Raw genomic sequence first — 12,542 nt, 5'->3', positions numbered from 1 at the left:
GTGGTGTGTTGGGACATATAGAGTTAGATAGAATAGAGTGGTATTGACTAGTTAGTTACCTGTCCGTCCTATGTATACCAGTGGTGTGTTGGGACATATAGAGTTAGATAGAATAGAGTGGTATTGACTAGTTAGTTACCTGTCGGTCCTATGTATACCAGTGGTGTGTTGGGACATATAGAGTTAGATAGAATAGAGTGGTATTGACTAGTTAGTTACCTGTGGTCCTATGTATACCAGTGGTGTGTTGGGACATATAGAGTTAGATAGAATAGAGTGGTATTGACTAGTTAGTTACCTGTGGTCCTATGTATACCAGTGGTGTGTTGGGACATATAGAGTTAGATAGAATAGAGTGGTATTGACTAGTTAGTTACCTGTGGTCCTATGTATACCAGTGGTGTGTTGGGACATATAGAGTTAGATAGAATAGAGTGGTATTGACTAGTTAGTTACCTGTGGTCCTATGTATACCAGTGGTGTGTTGGGACATATAGAGTTAGATAGAATAGAGTGGTATTGACTAGTTAGTTACCTGTGGTCCTATGTATACCAGTGGTGTGTTGGGACATATAGAGTTAGATAGAATAGAGTGGTATTGACTAGTTAGTTACCTGTGGTCCTATGTATACCAGTGGTGTGTTGGGACATATAGAGTTAGATAGAATAGAGTGGTATTGACTAGTTAGTTACCTGTGGTCCTATGTATACCAGTGGTGTGTTGGGACATATAGAGTTAGATAGAATAGAGTGGTATTGACTAGTTAGTTACCTGTGGTCCTATGTATACCAGTGGTGTGTTGGGACATATAGAGTTAGATAGAATAGAGTGGTATTGACTAGTTAGTTACCTGTGGTCCTATGTATACCAGTGGTGTGTTGGGACATATAGAGTTAGATAGAATAGAGTGGTATTGACTAGTTAGTTACCTGTGGTCCTATGTATACCAGTGGTGTGTTGGGACATATAGAGTTAGATAGAATAGAGTGGTATTGACTAGTTAGTTACCTGTGGTCCTATGTATACCAGTGGTGTGTTGGGACATATAGAGTTAGATAGAATAGAGTGGTATTGACTAGTTAGTTACCTGTGGTCCTATGTATACCAGTGGTGTGTTGGGACATATAGAGTTAGATAGAATAGAGTGGTATTGACTAGTTAGTTACCTGTGGTCCTATGTATACCAGTGGTGTGTTGGGACATATAGAGTTAGATAGAATAGAGTAGTATTGACTAGTTAGTTACCTGTGGTCCTATGTATACCAGTGGTGTGTTGGGACATATAGAGTTAGATAGAATAGAGTGGTATTGACTAGTTAGTTACCTGTGGTCCTATGTATACCAGTGGTGTGTTGGGACATATAGAGTTAGATAGAATAGAGTGGTATTGACTAGTTAGTTACCTGTGGTCCTATGTATACCAGTGGTGTGTTGGGACATATAGAGTTAGATAGAATAGAGTGGTATTGACTAGTTAGTTACCTGTGGTCCTATGTATACCAGTGGTGTGTTGGGACATATAGAGTTAGATAGAATAGAGTGGTATTGACTAGTTAGTTACCTGTGGTCCTATGTATACCAGTGGTGTGTTGGGACATATAGAGTTAGATAGAATAGAGTGGTATTGACTAGTTAGTTACCTGTGGTCCTATGTATACCAGTGGTGTGTTGGGACATATAGAGTTAGATAGAATAGAGTGGTATTGACTAGTTAGTTACCTGTGGTCCTATGTATACCAGTGGTGTGTTGGGACATATAGAGTTAGATAGAATAGAGTGGTATTGACTAGTTAGTTACCTGTGGTCCTGTGTATACCAGTGGTGTGTTGGGACATATAGAGTTAGATAGAATAGAGTAGTATTGACTAGTTAGTTACCTGTGGTCCTGTGTATACCAGTGGTGTGTTGGGACATATAGAGTTAGATAGAATAGAGTAGTATTGACTAGTTAGTTACCTGTGGTCCTATGTATACCAGTGGTGTGTTGGGACATATAGAGTTAGATAGAATAGAGTGGTATTGACTAGTTAGTTACCTGTGGTCCTATGTATACCAGTGGTGTGTTGGGACATATAGAGTTAGATAGAATAGAGTAGTATTGACTAGTTAGTTACCTGTGGTCCTATGTATACCAGTGGTGTGTTGGGACATATAGAGTTAGATAGAATAGAGTAGTATTGACTAGTTAGTTACCTGTGGTCCTATGTATACCAGTGGTGTGTTGGGACATATAGAGTTAGATAGAATAGAGTAGTATTGACTAGTTAGTAACCTGTGGTCCTATGTATACCAGTGGTGTGTTGGGACATATAAGAGTTAGATAGAATAGAGTGGTATTGACTAGTTAGTTACCTGTGGTCCTATGTATACCAGTGGTGTGTTGGGACATATAAGAGTTAGATAGAATAGAGTGGTATTGACTAGTTAGTTACCTGTGGTCCTATGTATACCAGTGGTGTGTTGGGACATATAGAGTTAGATAGAATAGAGTAGTATTGACTAGTTAGTTACCTGTGGTCCTATGTATACCAGTGGTGTGTTGGGACATATAGAGTTAGATAGAATAGAGTAATATTGACTAGTTAGTTACCTGTGGTCCTATGTATACCAGTGGTGTGTTGGGACATATAGAGTTAGATAGAATAGAGTGGTATTGACTAGTTAGTTACCTGTGGTCCTATGTATACCAGTGGTGTGTTGGGACATATAGAGTTAGATAGAATAGAGTAGTGTTGACTAGTTAGTTACCTGTGGTCCTATGTATACCAGTGGTGTGTTGGGACATATAGAGTTAGATAGAATAGAGTGGTATTGACTAGTTAGTTACCTGTGGTCCTATGTATACCAGTGGTGTGTTGGGACATATAGAGTTAGATAGAATAGAGTAGTGTTGACTAGTTAGTTACCTGTGGTCCTATGTATACCAGTGGTGTGTTGGGACATATAGAGTTAGATAGAATAGAGTAGTATTGACTAGTTAGTTACCTGTGGTCCTATGTATACCAGTGGTGTGTTGGGACATATAGAGTTAGATAGAATAGAGTGGTATTGACTAGTTAGTTACCTGTGGTCCTATGTATACCAGTGGTGTGTTGGGACATATAGAGTTAGATAGAATAGAGTGGTATTGACTAGTTAGTTACCTGTGGTCCTATGTATACCAGTGGTGTGTTGGGACATATAGAGTTAGATAGAATAGAGTGGTATTGACTAGTTAGTTACCTGTGGTCCTATGTATACCAGTGGTGTGTTGGGACATATAGAGTTAGATAGAATAGAGTGGTATTGACTAGTTAGTTACCTGTGGTCCTATGTATACCAGTGGTGTGTTGGGACATATAGAGTTAGATAGAATAGAGTGGTGTTGACTAGTTAGTTACCTGTACGTCCTATGTATACCAGTGGTGTGTTGGGACATATAGAGTTAGATAGAATAGAGTAGTATTGACTAGTTAGTTACCTGTGGTCCTATGTATACCAGTGGTGTGTTGGGACATATAGAGTTAGATAGAATAGAGTAGTGTTGACTAGTTAGTTACCTGTCCGTCCTATGTATACCAGTGGTGTGTTGGGACATATAGAGTTAGATAGAATAGAGTGGTATTGACTAGTTAGTTACCTGTGGTCCTATGTATACCAGTGGTGTGTTGGGACATATAGAGTTAGATAGAATAGAGTAGTATTGACTAGTTAGTTACCTGTGGTCCTATGTATACCAGTGGTGTGTTGGGACATATAGAGTTAGATAGAATAGAGTAGTATTGACTAGTTAGTTACCTGTGGTCCTATGTATACCAGTGGTGTGTTGGGACATATAGAGTTAGATAGAATAGAGTAGTATTGACTAGTTAGTTACCTGTGGTCCTATGTATACCAGTGGTGTGTTAGGACATATAGAGTTAGATAGAATAGAGTGGTATTGACTAGTTAGTTACCTGTGGTCCTATGTATACCAGTGGTGTGTTGGGACATATAGAGTTAGATAGAATAGAGTAGTATTGACTAGTTAGTTACCTGTGGTCCTATGTATACCAGTGGTGTGTTGGGACATATAGAGTTAGATAGAATAGAGTGGTATTGACTAGTTAGTTACCTGTACGTCCTATGTATACCAGTGGTGTGTTGGGACATATAGAGTTAGATAGAATAGAGTGGTATTGACTAGTTAGTTACCTGTACGTCCTATGTATACCAGTGGTGTGTTGGGACATATAGAGTTAGATAGAATAGAGTAGTATTGACTAGTTAGTTACCTGTACGTCCTATGTATACCAGTGGTGTGTTGGGACATATAGAGTTAGATAGAATAGAGTGGTATTGACTAGTTAGTTACCTGTACGTCCTATGTATACCAGTGGTGTGTTGGGACATATAGAGTTAGATAGAATAGAGTAGTGTTGACTAGTTAGTTACCTGTGGTCCTATGTATACCAGTGGTGTGTTGGGACATATAGAGTTAGATAGAATAGAGTGGTATTGACTAGTTAGTTACCTGTACGTCCTATGTATACCAGTGGTGTGTTGGGACATATAGAGTTAGATAGAATAGAGTGGTATTGACTAGTTAGTTACCTGTGGTCCTATGTATACCAGTGGTGTGTTGGGACATATAGAGTTAGATAGAATAGAGTGGTATTGACTAGTTAGTTACCTGTACGTCCTATGTATAACAGAGGTGCGTTGGGGCAGATGGAGTCAGATGAGGATGTAGATAGACTGGTCTGTTTCTCTCCTGTCTGGGGGTCCACCACGAACCATACATCCTGCTTCTTACCTACACACACACACACACACACACACACACACACACACACACACACACAGACACACACACACACACACACACACACACACACACACACACACACACACACACACACACACACACACATTACTGACGTCCTGACAGCCTCATTCCTGATGTCCTGACAGCCTCATTACTGATGTCCTGACAGCCTCATTACTGATGTCCTGACAGCCTCATTACTGATGTCCTGACAGCCTCATTACTGATGTCCTGACAGCCTCATTACTGATGTCCTGACAGCCTCATTACTGATGTCCTGACAGCCTCATTACTGATGTCCTGACAGCCCCATTACTGATGTCCTGACAGCCTCATTACTGATGTCCTGACAGCCTCATTACTGATGTCCTGACAGCCTCATTACTGATGCCCTGACAGCCTCATTACTGATGTCCTGACAGCCTCATTACTGATGTCCTGACAGCCTCATTACTGATGTCCTGACAGCCTCATTACTGATGTCCTGACAGCCTCATTACTGATGTCCTGACAGCCTCATTACTGATGTCCTGACAGCCTCATTACTGATGTCCTGACAGCCTCATTACTGATATCCTGACAGCCTCATTACTGATGTCCTGACAGCCTCATTACTGATGTCCTGACAGCCTCATTACTGATGTCCTGACAGCCTCATTACTGATGTCCTGACAGCCTCATTACTGAAGTCCTGACAGCCTCATTACTGATGTCCTGACAGCCTCATTACTGATGTCCTGACAGCCTCATTACTGATATCCTGACAGCCTCATTACTGATGTCCTGACAGCCTCATTACTGATGTCCTGACAGCCTCATTACTGATGTCCTGACAGCCTCATTACTGATGTCCTGACAGCCTCATTACTGATGTCCTGACAGCCTCATTACTGATGTCCTGACAGCCTCATTACTGATGTCCTGACAGCCTCATTACTGATATCCTGACAGCCTCATTACTGATGTCCTGACAGCCTCATTACTGATGTCCTGACAGCCTCATTACTGATGTCCTGACAGCCTCATTACTGATGTCCTGACAGCCTCATTACTGATGTCCTGACAGCCTCATTACTGATGTCCTGACAGCCTCAACACATTACTGATGTCCTGACAGCCTCATTACTGATGTCCTGACAGCCTCATTACTGATGTCCTGCCAGCCCCAACCCATTCCTGACGTCCTGCCAGCCCCAACCCATTCCTGACGTCCTGCCAGCCCCAACCCATTCCTGACGTCCTGCCAGCCCCAACCCATTCCTGACGTCCTGCCAGCCCCAACCCATTCCTGACGTCCTGCCAGCCCCAACCCATTCCTGACGTCCTGCCAGCCCCATTCCTGACGTCCTGCCAGCCCCAACCCATTCCTGACGTCCTGCCAGCCCCAACCCATTCCTGACGTCCTGCCAGCCCCAACCCATTCCTGATGTCCTGCCAGCCCCATTCCTGATGTCCTGCCAGCCCCAACCCATTCCTGATGTCCTGCCAGCCCCAACCCATTCCTGACGTCCTGCCAGCCCCAACCCATTCCTGACGTCCTGCCAGCCCCACCCCATTCCTGACGTCCTGCCAGCCTCAACCCATTCCTGATGTCCTGCCAGCCCCATTCCTGATGTCCTGCCAGCCCCAACCCATTCCTGATGTCCTGCCAGCCCCAACCCATTCCTGACATCCTGCCAGCCCCATTCCTGACGTCCTGCCAGCCCCAACCCATTCCTGACGTCCTGCCAGCCCCAACCCATTCCTGACGTCCTGCCAGCCCCAACCCATTCCTGACGTCCTGCCAGCCCCACCCCATTCCTGACGCCCTGCCAGCCCCAACCCATTCCTGATGTCCTGCCAGCCCCATTCCTGACGTCCTGCCAGCCCCATTCCTGACGTCCTGCCAGCCCCAACCCATTCCTGACGTCCTGCCAGCCCCAACCCATTCCTGACGCCCTGCCAGCCCCAACCCATTCCTGATGTCCTGCCAGCCCCATTCCTGACGTCCTGCCAGCCCCAACCCATTCCTGACGTCCTGCCAGCCCCATTCCTGACGTCCTGCCAGCCCCAACCCATTCCTGACGTCCTGCCAGCCCCAACCCATTCCTGACGTCCTGCCAGCCCCAACCCATTCCTGACGTCCTGCCAGCCCCAACCCATTCCTGACGTCCTGCAAGCCCCAACCCATTCCTGACGTCCTGCCAGCCCCAACCCATTCCTGACGTCCTGACAGCCCCATTCCTGATGTCCTGCCAGCCCCAACCCATTCCTGATGTCCTGCCAGCCCCAACCCATTCCTGACGTCCTGCCAGCCCCAACCCATTCCTGACGTCCTGCCAGCCCCATTCCTGACGTCCTGCCAGCCCCAACCCATTCCTGACGTCCTGCCAGCCCCAACCCATTCCTGACGTCCTGCCAGCCCCAACCCATTCCTGACGTCCTGCCCGCCCCATTCCTGACGTCCTGCCAGCCCCAACCCATTCCTGACGTCCTGCCAGCCCCAACCCATTCCTGACGTCCTGCCAGCCCCAACCCATTCCTGATGTCCTGCCAGCCCCATTCCTGACGTCCTGCCAGCCCCAACCCATTCCTGACGTCCTGCCAGCCCCAACCCATTCCTGACGTCCTGCCAGCCCCAACCCATTCCTGACGTCCTGCCAGCCCCATTCCTGACGTCCTGCCAGCCCCAACCCATTCCTGACGTCCTGCCAGCCCCAACCCATTACTGACGTCCTGCCAGCCCCAACCCATTCCTGACGTCCTGCCAGCCCCATTCCTGACGTCCTGACAGCCCCAACCCATTCCTGACGTCCTGCCCGCCCCAACCCATTCCTGACGTCCTGCCAGCCCCAACCCATTCCTGACGTCCTGCCAGCCCCAACCCATTCCTGACGTCCTGCCAGCCCCAACCCATTCCTGACGTCCTGCCAGCCCCATTCCTGACGCCCTGCCAGCCCCAACCCATTCCTGACGTCCTGCCCGCCCCAACCCATTCCTGACGTCCTGCCAGCCCCAACCCATTCCTGACGTCCTGCCAGCCCCAACCCATTCCTGACGTCCTGCCAGCCCCAACCCATTCCTGACGTCCTGCCAGCCCCAACCCATTCCTGACGTCCTGCCAGCCCCATTCCTGACGTCCTGCCAGCCCCAACCCATTCCTGACGCCCTGCCAGCCCCAACCCATTCCTGACGTCCTGCCAGCCCCAACCCATTCCTGACGTCCTGCCAGCCCCAACCCATTCCTGACGTCCTGCCAGCCCCAACCCATTCCTGACGTCCTGCCAGCCCCAACCCATTCCTGACGTCCTGCCAGCCCCAACCCATTCCTGATGTCCTGCCAGCCCCAACCCATTCCTGACGTCCTGCCAGCCCCATTCCTGACGTCCTGCCAGCCCCAACCCATTCCTGACGTCCTGCCAGCCCCAACCCATTCCTGATGTCCTGCCAGCCCCAACCCATTCCTGACGTCCTGCCAGCCCCATTCCTGACGTCCTGCCAGCCCCAACCCATTCCTGACGTCCTGCCAGCCCCATTCCTGACGTCCTGCCAGCCCCAACCCATTCCTGACGTCCTGCCAGCCCCCAACCCATTCCTGACGTCCTGCCAGCCCCAACCCATTCCTGACGTCCTGCCAGCCCCAACCCATTCCTGACGTCCTGCCAGCCCCAACCCATTCCTGACGTCCTGCCAGCCCCAACCCATTCCTGACGTCCTGCCAGCCCCAACCCATTCCTGACGTCCTGCCAGCCCCAACCCATTCCTGACGTCCTGCCCGCCCCAACCCATTCCTGACGTCCTGCCCGCCCCAACCCATTCCTGACGTCCTGCCCGCCCCAACCCATTCCTGACGTCCTGCCCGCCCCAACCCATTCCTGACGTCCTGCCAGCCCCAACCCATTCCTGACGTCCTGCCAGCCCCAACCCATTCCTGATGTCCTGCCAGCCCCAACCCATTCCTGACGTCCTGCCAGCCCCAACCCATTCCTGACGTCCTGACAGCCCCAACCCATTCCTGACGTCCTGCCAGCCCCAACCCATTCCTGACGTCCTGCCAGCCCCAACCCATTACTGACGTCCTGCCAGCCCCAACCCATTCCTGACGTCCTGCCAGCCCCAACCCATTCCTGACGTCCTGCCAGCCCCATTCCTGACGTCCTGCCAGCCCCAACCCATTCCTGACGTCCTGCCAGCCCCATTCCTGACGTCCTGCCAGCCCCAACCCATTCCTGACGTCCTGCCAGCCCCAACCCATTCCTGACGTCCTGCCAGCCCCAACCCATTCCTGACGTCCTGCCAGCCCCATTCCTGACGTCCTGCCAGCCCCAACCCATTCCTGACGTCCTGCCAGCCCCATTCCTGACGTCCTGCCAGCCCCAACCCATTCCTGACGTCCTGCCAGCCCCATTCCTGACGTCCTGCCAGCCCCAACCCATTCCTGACGTCCTGCCAGCCCCAACCCATTCCTGACGTCCTGCCAGCCCCAACCCATTCCTGACGTCCTGCCAGCCCCAACCCATTCCTGACGTCCTGCCAGCCCCAACCCATTCCTGACGTCCTGCCAGCCCCAACCCATTCCTGACGTCCTGCCAGCCCCATTCCTGACGTCCTGCCAGCCCCAACCCATTCCTGACGTCCTGACAGCCCCAACCCATTCCTGACGCCCTGCCAGCCCCATTCCTGACGTCCTGCCAGCCCCATTCCTGACGTCCTGCCAGCCCCAACCCATTCCTGACGTCCTGCCAGCCCCAACCCATTCCTGACGTCCTGCCAGCCCCAACCCATTCCTGACGTCCTGCAAGCCCCAACCCATTCCTGACGTCCTGCCAGCCCCAACCCATTCCTGACGTCCTGCCAGCCCCAACCCATTCCTGACGTCCTGCCAGCCCCAACCCATTCCTGACGTCCTGCCAGCCCCAACCCATTCCTGATGTCCTGCCAGCCCCAACCCATTCCTGACGTCCTGCCAGCCCCAACCCATTCCTGACGTCCTGCCAGCCCCATTCCTGACGTCCTGCCAGCCCCATTCCTGACGTCCTGCCAGCCCCAACCCATTCCTGACGTCCTGCCAGCCCCATTCCTGACGTCCTGCCAGCCCCAACCCATTCCTGACGTCCTGACAGCCCCAACCCATTCCTGACGCCCTGCCAGCCCCATTCCTGACGTCCTGCCAGCCCCATTCCTGACGTCCTGCCAGCCCCAACCCATTCCTGACGTCCTGCCAGCCCCAACCCATTCCTGACGTCCTGCCAGCCCCAACCCATTCCTGACGTCCTGCAAGCCCCAACCCATTCCTGACGTCCTGCCAGCCCCAACCCATTCCTGACGTCCTGCCAGCCCCAACCCATTCCTGACGTCCTGCCAGCCCCAACCCATTCCTGACGTCCTGCCAGCCCCATTCCTGACGTCCTGCCAGCCCCAACCCATTCCTGACGTCCTGCAAGCCCCAACCCATTCCTGACGTCCTGCCAGCCCCATTCCTGACGTCCTGACAGCCTCATTACTGATGTCCTGACAGCCTCATTACTGATGTCCTGACAGCCTCATTACTGATGTCCTGACAGCCTCATTACTGATGTCCTGACAGCCTCATTACTGATGTCCTGACAGCCTCATTACTGATGTCCTGACAGCCTCATTACTGATGTCCTGACAGCCTCATTACTGATGTCCTGACAGCCTCATTACTGATGTCCTGGCAGCCTCATTACTGATGTCCTGACAGCCTCATTACTGATGTCCTGACAGCCTCATTACTGATGTCCTGACAGCCTCATTACTGATGTCCTGACAGCCTCATTACTGATGTCCTGACAGCCTCATTACTGATGTCCTGACAGCCTCATTACTGATGTCCTGACAGCCTCATTACTGATATCCTGACAGCCTCATTACTGATGTCCTGACAGCCTCATTACTGATGTCCTGACAGCCTCATTACTGAAGTCCTGACAGCCTCATTACTGATGTCCTGACAGCCTCATTACTGATGTCCTGACAGCCTCATTACTGATGTCCTGACAGCCTCATTACTGACGTCCTGACAGCCCCATTCCTGACGTCCTGCCAGCCCCAACCCATTCCTGACGTCCTGCCAGCCCCAACCCATTCCTGACGTCCTGCCATCCCCAACCCATTCCTGACGTCCTGCCAGCCCCAACCCATTCCTGACGTCCTGCCAGCCCCAACCCATTCCTGACGTCCTGCCAGCCCCAACCCATTCCTGACGTCCTGCCAGCCCCAACCCATTCCTGACGTCCTGCCAGCCCCAACCCATTCCTGACGTCCTGCCAGCCCCAACCCATTCCTGACGTCCTGCCATCCCCAACCCATTCCTGACGTCCTGCCAGCCCCACCCCATTCCTGACGTCCTGCCAGCCCCATTCCTGACGTCCTGCCAGCCCCAACCCATTCCTGACGTCCTGCCAGCCCCAACCCATTCCTGACGTCCTGCCAGCCCCATTCCTGACGTCCTGCCAGCCCCAACCCATTCCTGACGTCCTGCCATCCCCAACCCATTCCTGACGTCCTGCCAGCCCCAACCCATTCCTGACGTCCTGCCAGCCCCCAACCCATTCCTGACGTCCTGCCAGCCCCAACCCATTCCTGACGTCCTGCCAGCCCCAACCCATTCCTGACGTCCTGCCAGCCCCATTCCTGACGTCCTGCCAGCCCCATTCCTGACGTCCTGCCAGCCCCAACCCATTCCTGACGTCCTGCCAGCCCCATTCCTGATGTCCTGCCAGCCCCAACCCATTCCTGACGTCCTGCCAGCCCCAACCCATTCCTGACGTCCTGCCAGCCCCAACCCATTCCTGACGTCCTGCAAGCCCCAACCCATTCCTGACGTCCTGCCAGCCCCACCCCATTACTGACGTCCTGACAGCCCCAACCCATTCCTGACGTCCTGCCAGCCCCAACCCATTCCTGACGTCCTGCCAGCCCCATTCCTGACGTCCTGCCAGCCCCAACCCATTCCTGACGCCCTGCCAGCCCCAACCCATTCCTGACGTCCTGCCAGCCCCAACCCATTCCTGACGTCCTGCCAGCCCCAACCCATTCCTGACGTCCTGCCAGCCCCAACCCATTCCTGACGTCCTGCCAGCCCCAACCCATTCCTGACGTCCTGCCAGCCCCAACCCATTCCTGACGTCCTGCCAGCCCCAACCCATTCCTGACGTCCTGCCAGCCCCATTCCTGACGTCCTGCCAGCCCCAACCCATTCCTGACGTCCTGCCAGCCCCAACCCATTCCTGACGTCCTGCCAGCCCCAACCCATTCCTGACGTCCTGCCAGCCCCATTCCTGACGTCCTGCCAGCCCCAACCCATTCCTGACGTCCTGCCAGCCCCAACCCATTCCTGACGTCCTGCAAGCCCCAACCCATTCCTGACGTCCTGCCAGCCCCATTCCTGACGTCCTGCCAGCCCCAACCCATTCCTGACGTCCTGCCAGCCCCAACCCATTCCTGACGTCCTGACAGCCCCAACCCATTCCTGACGTCCTGCCAGCCCCATTCCTGACGTCCTGCCAGCCCCAACCCATTCCTGACGTCCTGCCAGCCCCAACCCATTCCTGACGTCCTGCCAGCCCCAACCCATTCCTGACGTCCTGCCAGCCCCAACCCATTCCTGATGTCCTGCCAGCCCCAACCCATTCCTGACGTCCTGCCAGCCCCAACCCATTCCTGACGTCCTGCCAGCCCCAACCCATTCCTGACGTCCTGCCAGCCCCATTCCTGACGTCCTGCCAGCCCCAACCCATTCCTGACGTCCTG

General features: G+C 52.4%; 1 protein-coding gene across 1 annotated transcript in view; it reads right to left on the bottom strand.

Annotated features, from left to right (window-relative positions):
* Positions 1-4,652: 4,652 nt before the first annotated feature.
* LOC311122558 (serine/threonine-protein kinase/endoribonuclease IRE1-like) overlaps positions 4,653-12,542 on the bottom strand; it is a gene marked incomplete at its 3' end in the record, with an annotated part of 26,780 nt that continues 18,890 nt past the window's right edge. The window contains exon 6 of the mRNA XM_084196904.1: positions 4,653-4,775. Within this exon, the coding sequence (XP_084053030.1) occupies positions 4,653-4,775 (123 nt within the window). The remainder of the gene's footprint in view (positions 4,776-12,542) is intronic.

The sequence above is a fragment of the Coregonus lavaretus genome (assembly GCF_964263955.1).
Source record: "Coregonus lavaretus genome assembly, contig: HAP1_SCAFFOLD_3666, whole genome shotgun sequence".
Classification (NCBI taxonomy): Eukaryota; Metazoa; Chordata; class Actinopteri; order Salmoniformes; family Salmonidae; genus Coregonus; species Coregonus lavaretus.
The sequence above is the reverse complement of the archived record's forward strand: the minus strand, read 5'-3'. Positions and strand labels throughout refer to the sequence as shown.